Source organism: Physeter macrocephalus, chromosome 16 (genome assembly GCF_002837175.3).
Source record: "Physeter macrocephalus isolate SW-GA chromosome 16, ASM283717v5, whole genome shotgun sequence".
NCBI lineage: Eukaryota > Metazoa > Chordata > Mammalia > Artiodactyla > Physeteridae > Physeter > Physeter macrocephalus.
Window position 1 is genome coordinate 31,591,690 of NC_041229.1, and position 16,530 is coordinate 31,608,219.

General features: G+C 32.2%; 1 protein-coding gene across 1 annotated transcript; it reads left to right on the forward strand.

Annotated features, from left to right (window-relative positions):
* The first annotated feature begins 406 nt into the window (after window positions 1-406).
* Window positions 407-15,893, forward strand: ANGPTL5 (angiopoietin like 5). The gene is made up of 8 exons (XM_007122144.2): window positions 407-751; window positions 2,953-3,097; window positions 4,732-4,835; window positions 5,725-5,818; window positions 8,002-8,102; window positions 9,726-9,846; window positions 11,924-12,109; window positions 15,323-15,893. Exons 1-8 carry the CDS (start codon window positions 656-658, stop codon window positions 15,640-15,642), a joined length of 1,167 nt encoding a protein of 388 aa, XP_007122206.1. The 5' UTR covers window positions 407-655; the 3' UTR covers window positions 15,643-15,893.
* Window positions 15,894-16,530: the final 637 nt, after the last annotated feature.

Genomic DNA, 16,530 nt, shown 5'->3' on the forward strand with positions numbered 1-16,530 from the left:
GAAGTTTTAACACTATTGATGTAAAACATATAAATCAGTTAGAGTCTTAGAAATTTGGCATTATGTGGTTAATGTGACCATCACTGATAGCTAAATTCAGTTGCAAACATATTTTAAGTCTGAATTATCTGCTCTGGGTGTCCACACTGATTAAATTTCTACTTAGTATTTTGTAGAAATAGTTCCAATGTAATATTCTTCCCTCTACATCACTCATTTCTACTTTCTTACTATTTTTATTCAAACTGGTTCGCAATTATAGAGTTATACCTTATCAAAGGCATTTTTTCTAAGGGCAAAAAAAAAAATCTGACATAAAAACTAGATGATGCTATAAATTCTTGCTTGCTTACTTGATTTAGCTAGCTAGCTGGCTGGCTACTGCCTGTATTCCAAAAGCATGGATTTACAATGCAGGCATGTAGTGATAAAAAAGGGTTTCTATAACTTAAAATGACGGGATCTCTAGAGGCTACCTTGTTTCTCATATGAAGGGTGTTTCAAACGAGGGCATGGAAACTAGTAAGTACTGGCTTCTGTTTTTGTTGTACACCTTCCAGAAATTTTGGACTGAAGACTCTGTGTACTAGAGTTCTTTCCACACAGAGCTGACTGATATTTGAAGAAAATTTTCATTTCGCCAACCAAGAAAAATATGATTTATTTTTTCCAAACTTCACTCTTGTTATTAAATCTATGTATTTTTACTTGTGGAGAAGTTATTCAAGGTAACTGTGTGCATCATTCTACGGTAAGAATTTCAGCAATATTATTTCAGCTAGGAAAGCATGATTATATAGTTTTCAAGATATATATTAGATGTTTGAAAAGATTAATTACAGTACTCAATATAATTTATGGGAAAATTAAAGTGTTTATTTAGAAATGTTGAGACTTATGCTTAAATAATATTACTTTTAAACTTAGGAAACCATAAACTGAAGGTTGACTCTTAATACGTTTCTTGTGAAAAATTGTTAAAGAAATTGCAGGCCTTGGTTAAAAACTAGCCAACAACTTTCCAGTTAACTTTAATAATGAAATATCTGGTAGGTAGTAAAAAAATTAACTTTGCTTAAAAAAAACTATTCTATAAACTTTCATACTTCAAATATAGTCTTGTGACTGGTTACCTAGGAAATGTTAAAATTTAAAATTAGAAAATTTTATTCAAAACAATGTCAAAGTGATTGATAGCTAAGATAGTGTATGCAATACTATGAGTAGATTGTGATTTGAATCTCTATACATTTAAATGTTGGCTTATAATTTTTAAATGTTGTAAAATGTATTTACCACTGTATCAATACTAAATTCCAAAGTTGACAAGAACAAATTCTAAAAAAGCTACAGAAATATTAATAACAATTCTCTATACTAAAAATTTAAGAATCTTATTTAGATCTAAAAAATATAGTTGTAACCTAAGTTTTTGAAAACATCTACTATGTCAATTATTATAGGAGTTTAGGGGAAAAAGCAAAAAATTAAAAGTAGATCTATGTAACAAAATGTAAGCATCTTTTTGGGCAAATATCTTTTACATTGTGATTAGCTCTTTACCTTTCTCTCAATACCCAGGTCAAAGAGGACAAAGCTTGTTATTATTTTCTTTAAATTACAGAGTTATTTTAAATCACATAACTTCTACCAAAGAATGTTTTAACATTAAAAAAACCAGTAGTGTGCCAACAAGAATATATACCTTTGGAATGACATCTGTAATTGGCTTTCTTTCTTTTTTCTTTTTGAGTAGTAGTTAGTACTTTTTAATCTCCTACCTCATCTTGCACCTTTCTCCTTCCTTCTCCCCACTAGTAATCACAGGTTTATAGTTGGTTGTTGGCTTTTTATTTTAATTTAAGTTAAATTTAATTTTTAAAAAATTTATTTTATTGAAATGTAGTTGATTTACAATGTTGTGTTAATTTCTGCTGTATAGCAAAGTGATTCAGTTATACATATGTAACTGAATATATATATATCCTTTTTCATATTCTTTTCCATTATGGTTTATTACAGGATATTGAATATAGTTCCCTGTGCTACACAGTAAAACCTTGTTGTTTATCCATTCTATATATAAGGTTGCTGGCTTTTAAAAATGATATCTGTTGTTGATTTTGCAAAGCAAAATTCCATGCTTTTTTTCTGCTACCTTTTATTCTTTAATTTTTTAATTTTTTTAACTTTTTATTTTATTTTGGAGTATAGCCAATTAACAATGCTGTGATAGTTTCACTTGCACAGCAAAGTGACTCAGCCATACATATACATGTATCCATTCTCCCTCAGACTCCCCTCCCATCCAGGCTGCCACATAACATTGAACAGAGGTCTCTGTGCTATACAGTAGGTCCTTGTTGGTTATCCTTTTTAAATATTCAGTGGTACCTTTTAAATCTATGCATACTTTACCTTTCAAATCTGTAAATACTTTAGCTTATACAAAAGCGACAATTCTGCACATTTCCCCGAAACCACGATTCCTAATAACTAGTGGCAGAAAGTGTTTTTGTCATAGAAATGTTGTAGGCATCTCAGGGAACCTTCGCAGTACCCATTCAAAGAACTTCAAATTGCACAATTCCTGGAAGAAGGATGGTCAGAACTATTTCGCACATGGAAATGTGTAAAAGTTAAAGGTCAAGGCCATAGAGCCACCACACTAGAACATAGACCCTAAATGATTCCTTTTGGAATTGGAGAAGAAAAAAAGGAGAGCAAAAATAATGAATTAACATATATTTATTGTTCATACCTAGAATTTACCCATAAGGTTTATTTGTGGAAGTTTGAACTAACCAGATAATTATGTTTTTTTTCTAATGATCATCCTTGTACATGTCCTGAAATCTCATCTTTTTTTCTACACTCTTCTTATTTATGACATATTAGGTAACATAACATATTTCATATATTTTTTCTTATTTCTATTTTTTTAATATAAAGGATTCTCCAGTAGTTAACATTGTAGAAGATGAATCTAATGCAAAAGGTGAAAGTGAAAGTAATGCTACTGTTTATAAAGAAGATTGTGAGGAATCATGTGATGTTAAAACTAAAATTACACGAGAAGAAAAACATTTCATGTGTAGTAAGTATTAAAAATAACCACAATTATACAGGTATATGATTTATTATTTCTAGGGTAGAGATGGAAAAATATACCTTAGCATTTGTGTGGGTCATTTTATATATATCCTGATCATCCTAGGCCAGGAGTTTTATGTGTTTGGCACATAGTAGGTGCTTCGTAAGTGTTTGGTAAATGAACAAATCCTTCTTCTATATAATATGGCCCAGTGACACCAACTAGCCACAGAGGGAAGGGGCGAGCCAGAACGCACTGATAGTATCAATTCGCCTAGCACTATTTTCTTACTTCCGTCTGAACAAATGGCAAATTTCACCTGAGTTTTGAGAGGGAATTCACTAATATTGAGTGAATGCTACAATAGATATAATACAAATTCACAGCGAATTTATGTAGCAAAGCATAAAAAATAAAAAGTTTTAAAATCTCCATTTTTGTTTAAAACTATTTAGTAACAGTGCAGTAATTTTCATGATCTATTTATATGTACATAGGCGGTGAAATGAGATGGGGGATCAGAAAGGGAGGAGGTTCTGATCCAGTTCTTATAGGACTGTAACTCCTAGATCAGAAAGTATAAAAAGCTTACTTTATTGTGTTTAATTCTATGTGTAACACAGGTATCTCAGGCTTCTCAAACCTATGAGTGTGGCTTTAGATCAATTAAGAGAGATGTCTAAATCCAGGGAGTATCTAATAGAAAGTGAGAGACTGAAAGTAAAAATGAGAGATGAAGCTGGGTGAGCTTAAAATATCATGAATTATTAATGTGATTCTACTGCTAGAACAAAAGTTGAGAACATAGAAATAAATAATTTTTAAAAGAATAATGTATGCCATAATGTGTGACTCCTTTTGTTGTAAAGAACATCATCAGTGTAACTGAATAAACTTGGATAAAATCTGAGAAGTACATGGTAGTCAATGTTTATTTCCTGATTTTGATGGCTGTGTTGGGGAGAATGTCTTTGGTGTAAGAAAAACACACTGAAGTATCCAGGGGCATCATGGTGGCATGCTCAAAAGAATTAAGAAAAAGTTCTTCATACTGTTCTTGAAACTATTCTATAAGTAAGATTGTTTTAAAATAAAAACAAAAATACATAGTAAAAGTTTAACCAGAAACCAGCCAGCTAACACTTTTGACTAAGATTTATTATGGGTATATATGTATGTGTGTTTGTAATTTGTTTATATAAAAATATAGCATTAATAGAGAAAAATTTAAAGAAAGATTTACTTTTCAAATTAACTTACATTATATGGAATTATTGCCTTTTACTTTCTTATGTAGTAAGAATTGATGAGTCTTGGACCTCCTGCTTCTGTACCTCTCATCTTATAAAGTGAGAATTGATATTCAGAATGTTGTCTCTCATTTATATCAGATTAAATTATTTGGCAGTAATCTAAATTATTAGGAAGGATACTTTCATTGGGAGGTATTGAAACAATTGTTTTCTTGGATAATCCTGAGTTAAACACAAAAGTACTAACTAGAATATGCAATTCTATGTATTAGATTGAGCTCTATTGTTACATATTTATCCAAAATCATTTTGAAATTATTTTTCACTGTAATTGTTTTCTATAACAAAATAATATTTAGCAAACACATTTTATTATGATTTAAGGAAATTTGCAAAATTCTATTGTTTCTTATACACGAAGTACCAAAAAACTACTAAGAAATATGATGGATGAGCAGCAAGTTTCCTTGGATTATTTATCTAATCAGGTATGGATTTTTTAGAATTGTGTTGTTATTGTATGTGTACATTGATATACTTAGCTAGAGGTATAATTGTTTAATCTTTTAATGCATTAAAGTCCATACGTCTATTTAGTGCCTACTATGTTAGAGGCACCATAGTAAGCCTCAGGCAAACAGAAAGCAATAACAACAAAAAAAGATCTTCACTTAAAACTTATACAGTCTAAGAGAGCAGAAAAATATATTGAAAATGTTGTGACTGCTGTCAGAAAGATGCACCAAAGAAATTCAATATCTGAGCTATGAGAAGTGTTCCCAGATGACAGAGATTATGAACTGAATCATGAAAGATGGATAAATGCTTCAAAGGTCACAAATGTGGGGTAAGAAGAGTAGGACCTTCCACTCTGGGGAACTGCTTGAAGTGGTGCAGGGGTGGAGTGGCTGGTGAGGTTGAGGTGTATAAGGAAAACTGACTTAAAGAAATAAGAGCTAACTCATGCCACACCAAGGAGTCATCAAAGTGTCTGAGCAGGGAAATGCGATGATTAGATTGACAGCTAGTGAGGAGGATGACTTGAGGAAGAGCAGAGGGAGGAGACAGGGAGACCAGATAAGAAACTACAGCAAAGGAGCAGGCAAGATACAAAGAACAGATGTGCAAGAGCAGTCAAATGACGAATTGGGCAGATGAAAGCAATGTGTAGGAGGAAAACAGTACTCAGTTTAATGATTGCTATTTAGTAATGCCTTTCCTTACTGCTTAGAGCAGTAAGGAATTCAAAAGAAAAATGGGCTTTATATATATTTAAAAGCTGGATTTATAAGAGGCTTAGAGATATCACTTATAAAATTCAGCTAAGAGAGTTTTGTTCAAATATAAATTTGCTTAAATGTACGCATGTGTGTTTAGGTTAATGAGCTCATGAATCGAGTTCTCCTTTTGACTACAGAAGTTTTTAGAAAACAGCTGGATACTTTTCCTCACAGACCAGTTCAGTCACATGGTGAGAACTTTGGTATTTCACCCTTTTCATACTTGTCTTTTATTGCTTAAAAATTTCCTGGACAGGTTGGTGCATTTAGAACTTTTGTTTAAAAAATACAGTTCATTATCATCTAACAGACTGGAGGGGTAATACCTGCCAAATTTCAACCCAGACAATGTGTACTTTCCTGAATTAGGAAGCTTTTCTGACCATTTGAAAGCTATGGCTGTATACAGGTATTCTGAATCTGTTGAAAATAGCATAGTTTTATGTAACTGAATTGAGGCTCTCCTTTTACATTTTAATATTAATAATCAATCTTCAGTTAGAAGAAAAGAAGGTCTCAGAATTCCTCCCACCTGTAAAAAATATTTTTAACATGTTTGAGATGTTTCAAATTGGGACATAAAATTTGAAAAGAAAAAGAAACTTAAGACAAAAGAAACTGAAATTTAGCACTGTTTATACTAAAACACTGTGTAGTAATTCCTAAAGTCATGGGTTTCTAAGAAAAGTGCCCTATATATCTTACAGTTGTGAATTAATAACAAAAAGTTCCAAGCAAGTAAATATTTATTGACAGCCTAGTGAATGATCTTTCTTTTTTCCTTACAAAGAGAAGGAAATAAACTGTTACTGAGAATCACCTATGAGTCAGGTACTATGACAGGCACTTTCACATGTTATTTTTTGTTATTCTATTATATCTCATTTATTTCCCATAATTGAGTAGCGTAGGTAGTGTAACATGGTGGTTATGAGCATGGACTCTGGTGCCAGATCACCTGTCTTCAAATCCCTCATCCACTGTTTCCTTGCTATCAGTTTCCTCATCAGTAAACTGACAGTACCTACCTCATATGGTTCTTATGAGGATTAAATGAATAAATACACCAAAAGCTCCTAAAATATTCTTGATGCATAGTAAGACAGTATAAGGGTTTGCTATGATGATGATCATCATCAGATAAGGAATATGGAGCCCAGAAACATCTGAATAACCTGTTCATATTTATTTGGATGGTGATGGCAAAGCAGATATTCCAACTCAGATTAGTCCTTTATTGTAAACTTCTATTATCATATCTCTGAACATAAAGTTATTATGAAAATGTCTCTTAGCAATTCAGAAGAAAGGCAACAAATCTATATCTTCTAGAAGTGAAGGGGAAAGCAAACAATTTTTTATAGCTAACTTTTTGTAGATGACATTTTCTGCATATTTACTGTGCACTAGTCACTGTGCTAAGTGCTTTATATTGATATAATGTCTTACTATGTAAATCATCAGAATAACACTATGAAGTAGATAGTATTATTATTATAACAATATTGCACATGAAGAAAAGTAGTTAAGTAACTTAGCTAATGGCTCTGGCTAGTAAATAGTAGAACTAGGAATCTAACCCAAGCTTCTGGCTCTGAAGTATCATAGTTTCATGTGTTTGTTCTCTTGGTAACTGATGCTGTAAGGGTTGAATTTGTTTTATCACATTTATAAAAGATAACACAAAGTAAAGTATATCAGAGTAAACTATAATATCATATCTACATAATATATTTACAGTCCCCTAGAAAGGGGAGTGCTTAAGAGAAGGTGATTATAGACTGCTACAGTTCTAGCTATTGTCAACAGAGCAGGCTCTAGCCTCAGCGTTATTTTCTCTGGTGAAGAAAGTGATTTCCCTCTCCTCTCCCTTTGCCTGTTTGTAATGGTGGGCCCCAAAACACCAGAATCTCTGAAATTTCAAATAGTGGAGAAAGGATGTGTCAATAGTAATTAATCTACTTATTCCTTTGGATTTTCTCCTCCTCATTCACACAGATTTCTGTTATACATTATGTTCCCAAAATAAGCCTAGATTTCTGAAAGGGCATTATTTATTGGACAAGAGAATGCATAATCATAAAATATATTAAATAAATGTTGATACCAAATGGAATACTAATCAATAACAGTGAGTTAGTTATTAGTGAAGGTTTATTGCAGCATAATTTATTCAATCCCAGTTCCTCCATCTATCTAGTTTCTTCTTATTTCTAAAGGTGAGATAATTTTTCATTTTCAAGAAGTTAAAATCATCATTACTGAACACTTTAATAATAATAATTTCAGGTAGCACTGTCAATTCTCTGCTATAAAGTGATTGTCTTAAATGTACATGTGGAAATATCCTAAATAACTAATTTTACTTTTCTAGGTTTAGATTGTACTGATATTAAAGATACCATTGGTTCTGTCACTAAAACACCAAGTGGTTTGTATATAATCCACCCAGAAGGATCTACTTACCCATTTGAGGTAAAGTTTTCCCTTATTATATGGAATAGGATAGGCATCTAATTTATTTAAATAATATTAGAATTTTAATTGTTTTAATATTTTATTTTTTCTTAAAAATTTTAAAATAAATCAGTATAAGTTCCAGTTTAAAAATTTTTGTTTTCTGGAATTCTTTGCCCAAACCACAAACCAATAAAAGAACTAGAGGGTCTTTCACTTTTCTATTTGAGTGTTCATGGTTACACTCTTTAAAGTAAATCCATTTGGTGCAAGATCTTATATTATCCTTACAGTAGGCAGAACTATGCAAAATAAATACTTACTTGCTTGAATTAGCTTATGGATATTAAAAAATAATTGTGTGCTTTGCCTTGGGGCTTGCTAAAAATACTTTAGTTTCTTTTCCTACACTTGATTATACTTTCTTTGGATGATGTGATTTTTTGTGATTGTATAAGAAATTAATAGTTAAAAAACCTTTCACTGAATTGTGAGACAGATTGAGAAGCTGATCCATTTCTTAAATCAAATAAAATAAGTTACTCTTATATTTATCCTTAGTATTTCTATACCATGATTTCTAGAAGAAATTTCTACTAGAAATTATGTTATTAAAATTATGTATTATAATATTACTATATTACATATAGTCTATATAATATATAAAAATTATATATATATAATTTTCTGGTTACTTTTTTGTGCATAAGAAATTTATAATACCAATATCATACCTTATTGATAGTCTTTATTAAAATATTTTTTTTCTAAACCAGTTTCTTGTCTCAGAGTTACTAACATTATTTTTTGACATCTATTGACAGGATGTCAAAAATTGGGAATTAAGTGGGAAATAATTTTAAATTACCTAAATTACTTCACCTACAGATTCAAAAATGGGCCTGAACAGATGTGGAAAGAGAAGGCTTCTAATTTTGTGAAGAGTGGGATGCATAATTACCTCTTTTGTGGGAAAGTGTTGGTTCCCTAACTTCCTCCACACTGCCTTTTTCTGTATGTGTGTGGGAAGTTTCTGATATGGAGGATTGCTCTGATTTTCTCGCTGTGTCACTTCTATGGGTCCCCTATGGTTGTCCTCTTAGAGGCATTTAACAGAGCACCACAGATGCACCTATGAGTGCCTGCTGAGATGGGGCACAAATCATGCCTTTCTGTCTGAAAATCCCAGTCTGAACACAGGCCTTCCAGGCTTTTGGAGGAAAAAAGCAAAGACAGGCACACAGGCATATTTAACACTGTTTTTAAAAAATCAGTGTTTTAATTAAAAGGAAAAGTTAATTTATAAAGAAATACATCACTCTGCCACTTCAGATTGAAACAGTTATTACTCAACTGAAAAATATTTATGGAGTTGAGGAATAAGAGGGTAACCTTAAAATGCTACAAACACATATGTTAAAAAATGACTGATACAGGGACCACAATTAGGTTTGTTTTATAATAAACAGTATTATTTCTAGAGATTAAAAAAAATCTGAATACATTAATGACATACAGTTGCATTGAAACTTTCAGTGCAAGTTCTTCTCTTTCTCTAGGCTTTAAGGGTGAAGTATGAGTTTTATATCAAAGAATGAAAATAATATTATGTTATTTTTGTCTTTTCTGGGTTTATTTTAGGTAATGTGTGACATGGATTACAGAGGAGGTGGATGGACTGTGATACAGAAAAGGATCGATGGGATAATTGACTTCCAAAGGTTATGGTGTGATTATCTGGATGGATTTGGTGACCTTTTAGGTCAAATTTTATTTATTTCTCCTCTTTTTTCTTCTTTTTGATAATATGCCTATGGACTCTGTCTCTATTGGTCAAATAGTAAAAATAACAAATCCTTGTGAATATAAAAATATGACAAATTACCCTCTGGTTATATGCCAAATTACTTAAAATAAATAGGTCTTCAGTTGGGATATGAAAATCTTTATTTTTAGTTGAAATGTGATTTGAGTGAAAATTCTAAATTGTGTTATTTATTAAGTACTGAGTATGCTCCCAGCAGAATTCTGGCAGATACTCAATAACTATTTGTAGAATGAAAACCTGAATGAGCAGGGACCTTGAAATTCTTGAGATTTGTGCTGTGTCTACACAAGCAAATGGAATAGAGAATTGAGGTCCATGGCTGTAGGAATTCAAATTATGTAAATGTCAGTAAAAATCACTATGCTCAAAACTTGGAAAATGTAAACCCCAGATGAACTGTAAAATCTGTTCATGTTATTACCACATGGCAGCATCAAGTTTTGCTGGTGAATAGAAGCACCAGTATTTCTGAACCCTGAAGAATTTTACATTAATTGGAACATTTGCAGGTGACTTTAATCATTTTTATGCTATTATTTTAAGTTACTGTTGTTATAATTTAAAGTCCTTAACATCCTATAATAATGTCATCCAAGGATTTAATAAGTGGTGTTGTTTTTCCTACTGCTAAAAACCCTACAGCATGCCAATGATGTTAGAAGGGACATGAAATATAATAAAATGTCATAAGTAAGGCCAAATAGCTGCCATGCTATGGAATGCAGTTGATATACTTGTGTTTCCTCAGCATTACCTCCAATTTTCCAGTAAGGGCTGCCTTCTGAATTGAGCTGTCATAGATCTACAGGCTCTAAGTTGTTATCTTCCTTACTTAATGCTTATTTCCATGGGAAAATTATCTGAGTTTTGACAAAAAATGTCTTCAGGCAGGTATATTTCACATAAGCAGACTGCTTTGTACTTGGCCTATTTAAAAAAATAAACTTGGGATTAAGGAAAATGTATTGTTCAGTTAAATCTGAGGTTGGGGTAGAGGGGAAAGATGGCAAGGACACTTAAATTGTAGTGTCAGACTGTGAGAAACTAAGCAGGCCCACCTTCCTTCTTGTACTTCTTTTTTACTTCCTATACTCCCTTTCTTCCAGTATTTCTTCAGAATACTTTTCAGTTCTAAGTGGGTATGTAGCTAAAATGCCCCTGTAAGGCCTGGAGAGTGACTAGTATCTTAGCTATAGTTTTAAGATTTGAATGCTGTCACATTGTCCCCCAACTCTTGAAGTTTGTTTTGACTAGATCCTTACTTCCTTCAGTAATTTCATGATTCAAGCAGAGGGATATACTTCAGAGCAGGAGTGTCCACATTTAGGTTTGCCACAGTGGGTAGAGGGAGGTAGAAAGCCATTGGCTAGAACATGCAAGAAGAATGCAGTCTGAATTCGGGAGTTCTATAATCCATCTTGGATCTATAATCATCTTGGAAATATTGACCCTTAACCTGGGTATGCTCCAGTGTCTCTACCTTATGTCTTCATTCATAGGTAACTGACGAGCTGCATTATAACAAAGAAATATTTGTTCACAAAACATTATTCTCAAAGACAGAAAAAATAATTTCTACTGAGAATTTTCAGAAAATATTTCTTTAGGAGTTGCTGATTTGGAGGTTAAACCTCTTATATATACTGGTACATGTCATTTTATTACCTGCCATAATATTTGAACTCATTTTTTGTTGATGCCTTAAAGTAAAACTTGACTCTTTACGTGATCTTTAAATGAATTTTTGAATTTAATTTGGGGAGATAAAAAAATGAAACAGAGACTAGTTATCCCAAGTCTAGTAAAGTAGAAGTGGGAAGATACACATATATATATGTTTTGGTAAATTAGGCAAACACTGATAATTTGAACCAGGGCAATCTAGTCTCTCAAATAATTTATGTGTGCCATCTTGGAGTTATTGAAACACTAAGAAAAATCAAACACTTAATAACAAAGTGTTATTCTAACTTGTATTAAAATATATTTAAAAAACAATTTTTTTAAACAGGTGAATTTTGGCTAGGGCTGAAAAAGATTTTTTACATAGTGAATCAGAAGAATACCAGTTTTATGCTGTATGTGGCACTGGAATCTGAAGATGACACATTTGCTTATGCATCATATGATAATTTTTGGCTAGAGGATGAAACAAGATTTTTTAAAATGCACTTAGGACGATATTCAGGAAATGCTGGTAAGTTTTTTATTCCTAAAATTATCCAAAAGATTTAAGTATAGCTGACTCAATATTAGATGAAGATAAAAGTAATGCATTTCTTTTGGTATATGACACATAACTCATAACAGAATAGGTTAGGAATGAGAAAACTGGCTAAGTCTTGAGTTTTGAAACTCTGCTATGATGGTTGCATCACCTCGTGATTTTGAAGTGCTTTATACACTTTAAAACTATTTTGCCATATGTAATCACAATTGATTCTTTAGATAGCGACTCTGTGGGGCAGGCTGGGAAGGCATTATTTACATTTTCATGTACTGAGAGGCTGGTGTTTAGCTGATCTTCAGTCTTCTCACTTTGCAGGTGAAGAAACCTGAAAGATTAAGTGACTTGCCCAAGAGTCCCAGCTCATCACATATGAGCAAGGGCAAGGACCCAGGTTGATAGAACAACTAGTTTAGTGGGTTTTTGTGGTTTTGTTTTTTTTGGTTATATCTCAGTACATCTACTCATTTCCAAATAAGTTAAAGTTTTAAAACTTCAAAATACTTGATGTTAAATTCATATTTTGATGCTGATATTTTAAACTTGAGTTAATACTAAATTCAGCTCTCCTGTTCATTGCTCATCATGGTACTTGTTCATTAGGTATGTTTAGTGTTAGAAATCCAAAAATGAATGAGTTATGTTCCCAGTTCTTTAACTTATCACAATATAGAGGGAGAGATTAAATAAAACTGAAAACACAGAATACCGATAGATCTTTGGGGGCTAAAGAGAAAGAGAGAATGATTCCAATGGATTGCATCCAGAGAAGGGTAGTTTTCAACAAAGAATTAATGTTAGAGTCAACCTGGGATGCTTTTTGAAAGTACATACTCCTGCAGAATCTGATTCAGTAAATTTGGGCTTAGGTATTTGTATTCACTAGATGGATATGTTGGCATCCTTATAGTTGAGAATCACAGATCTGTACTTGGAGGAATGGATAGGCTTTTGGCAAATGAATGTTGGCAAACAGAGCAGCATGAGTCAAGGCACAGAGGGAGGAAAATTACTGGGCATGAGAAGTTGTCTGGTATGGATGGAATCTCTGATATCTGAGGGGGTTTAGACTTAGGATATTAAGTAAAAGTCTGAAATTTAAATATTGACATATAGGGACAATTTTAAGGAGTTATATAATTTTGAGGCTTCATCTCTAAAAGAGTAAAGAAGTATCTAAATATGGAACATACAATATTAGGAAAAGTTTATGTGGGATTTCTCTAGAAGATGACTAGGATCTCATTAGAGGATACAATTTATAATGCAAGAATTTTTTCATTTTGGAAGCCTCAAATTTTGTCATGCCATATTCTGCCTTTTCCCAATAAAGTTAAGTAACTTTCAAATGTTGATCACATAATATAATCAAAATAAAGAAAAAGATGTCAAAAGAATATAAAGATAGCAGTATAGTTAAGTATGATCAGGTATTTGGTAGAGACATTTGACTTTGAGCTCAGAGCAAAAATAGAAATATGAAATTTGAACATTTGAGGAGCACAGTTGTTCCATGAGGACACATTGTCCTGGTTCTAAAACTTGAGAGACATTTCTCTGGGTTCTTAGAGAAAACAAAGTGTCATGTTTTCTAATTACACTCGGACAGAAAATGTAACAGTGAGTTTTAATGGGCCATTTCTTTAAAAATAGACCTATGCATTATATTTTTAGAGTAAATTATTAAATATAATCCAGTGAGGAGCTCATATAATGTATGATCCTTCTGATGGTAGGACTTAACCAGGGATCTGTTAAGGGATCATATGTGGAGGGATCATATAATTTAGGCAATGCTCCATAAGTGTTGTCTTTCTCATTTGAACTTCTGAAACTTTTTGCACCATGTGGTATTGAAAATGATATTCTCCATGCAAATATGTGCAATTTTGGCATTTTGTTCCTATGAAGTACATTGTCAGAGACAGGGCTGGGGTACAGGATAGGCCACTACCATTAGTGAAGTTCTCCAGGTTCCTCAAAGACATCTCAAAAGATGCCAAACATTTGGAACATAATGAAATAAATGTGGGCTTTGAATTCTTCAAAGATTTTACATAGCTTCACTTTTACTTAGTGTTTCAAACATATTAGCAAGTTTTATCTATAAGTAAAATCTAAGTACAATGGGACTAATTAGAATCTTTTATTTATATGGTTTAAAAGAAACAAACAAACATGACTTCTAACCCTGCTACTTAGTTAGCCAGGTTGCCTTGGCCGAGATACTTAATCTTTGAAGATTACTGTGACTATCAGGGATACCATACATAGAATGTCCAATGTAAGTCTTTAAAATATGGTGGTGTTTTAACTACTATCCAATTAGTATGCATATCATGTGGAGAGCCGTGAAGAAAAGGCATACCTCAGTGGTATAGCTGATTTTTTTCTTGAGGGCATTGGGCATTTAATATAAACTTGGTGGCCCCTAAATAAAGTCAAACAACTTTTGCAGTTATAAATTTGTTCCTTAAAGGTAGAGGTTTCACCTTCATCCATACCTTTCTATCTAAAGTGATGTAAAATGGTACTGGTATAAAAATTTATGTGTAAATTATTTTCTTTTCCTAAATTACCAGTTACCATATTACTCTTCCCCAAAGTATGACAGGTTTATACAGCATATTTTTGACCTAAATTATCTGCTCTGTCTACACAGCCAAACTTCCATTTTGTGATTTTATATCAAATGTCCACTTATTCTGTTTTACATATTCTGAGCCTATTTATATGAAATAAGTGGAATGACAAATTCATAGAAATGGAGAGCACATTAGTGGTTACCAGGGGTAAGGGATGGGATTTAGTTTTTAAAGCATACGAAGGAAACTATCATTCAATTTATACTGTTACTGTTTGGTCCTTTCATACAATTATGCAACAATTTAATAGTTTTCAATTTATTAACTGGTATTATGCAAAGTCTTCCTAGGCCATCACAGACCACCATAATTTGTTCCAACAAATGTCTACTTAAACATGCCTACCATGTTGAGGAATTCATTACCAGATTTTGGCATATTGCACCTGGAGGAGAAATTTTAATATAATACCTAGTAAAATATAATTTAAACCTTAGTTCTGGGATGTAATGTTTTTGTATAATGGGTTGGTAAATGTTGATTAAAATTACAAAAAATGCCTTTAAATTTCATCATTAAAAAAATCTATTTTACCTAGGTGATGCATTCCGGGGTTTCAGAATAGAAGATAATCAAAATGCAATGCCTTTTAGCACATCAGATGTTGATAATGATGGATGTCGCCCTGCATGCTTCATCAATGGTCAGTCTGTGAAGAGCTGCAGCCGCCTCAATAACAATACCGGCTGGTGGTTCAACCAGTGTGGTCTCGCAAATCTGAATGGCATTCATTACTTCCCTGGAAAATTGCTTGCAACTGGAATTCGATGGGGCACATGGACCAAAAACAACTCACTTGTCAAGATTAAATCTGTTTCAATGAAAATTAGAAGAATTTACAATCCATATTTTAAGTAATCTCATTTTAAATTGTAATGAGTGTTCCACAGTTATTTTTGATAATATATAAACAATTTTACACAGTTTCTCTTTTTACTGAGTGTTTCAAGCATATTAGCCAAAATTTAACCATAGGTGACATCTAGGTATTATGAGTCTAAATAGAAATCTTTAATTTTGTAGAGTTTTATAAAGGAAAACATGGTTCAATGTATGCTTTTACTACTAATTATATTACCAATATAAAATAAAATTTGTTTTGAGTGTATTGCAACCTGTCTACTTGGAGTCTGTTGTCCTTTTAAAGAATTTTCCCTTTTCTTTAAAGCATATAAACCATAGTGCATTATTAGGAAAATTAAAGAAAGTGTTATACTTATTTCTATATTTATTTGAAATGGCTAAATATATAATCTACAGATAATTTCTACTGAAGACAATTACAAGGAATAATTTTGTACAGATTAATATATAAGCTTCACATAGTTTAAAAACCTTACTATTTCCAGGTGATTCTATAATATTTTACAGGTAATAAGAGTTTGCTGCAAAAATAAAGTCTTTCTTGTTTTCCTATTTTATTGTGGTTAATAAATTCATTCTTATTTGTAATGAACTTACTATACATTTGCATACTGATCAGTTGCATTCTAAAACACATTTATATCCTAACTCTTTTTAAGGCAATAGGAATGGTATGGGCTTTAAGTGAAGGAGAAAGAACAATGAATCAGTGGTCTAGAGGTGGCTCTAGGAGCAAGCTATTTTTAGGAAGTTGGAAGGAGTTGGAGTGGTAAGGCTTCCATGGGAAAACACAGCAAGGAATGTGCTAGACCACGTTCAGTTAATTAAGAAAATTAGGGTTGAACAGAAAAGTACTTTGTCCAGAGTTAGGGTTATACAATG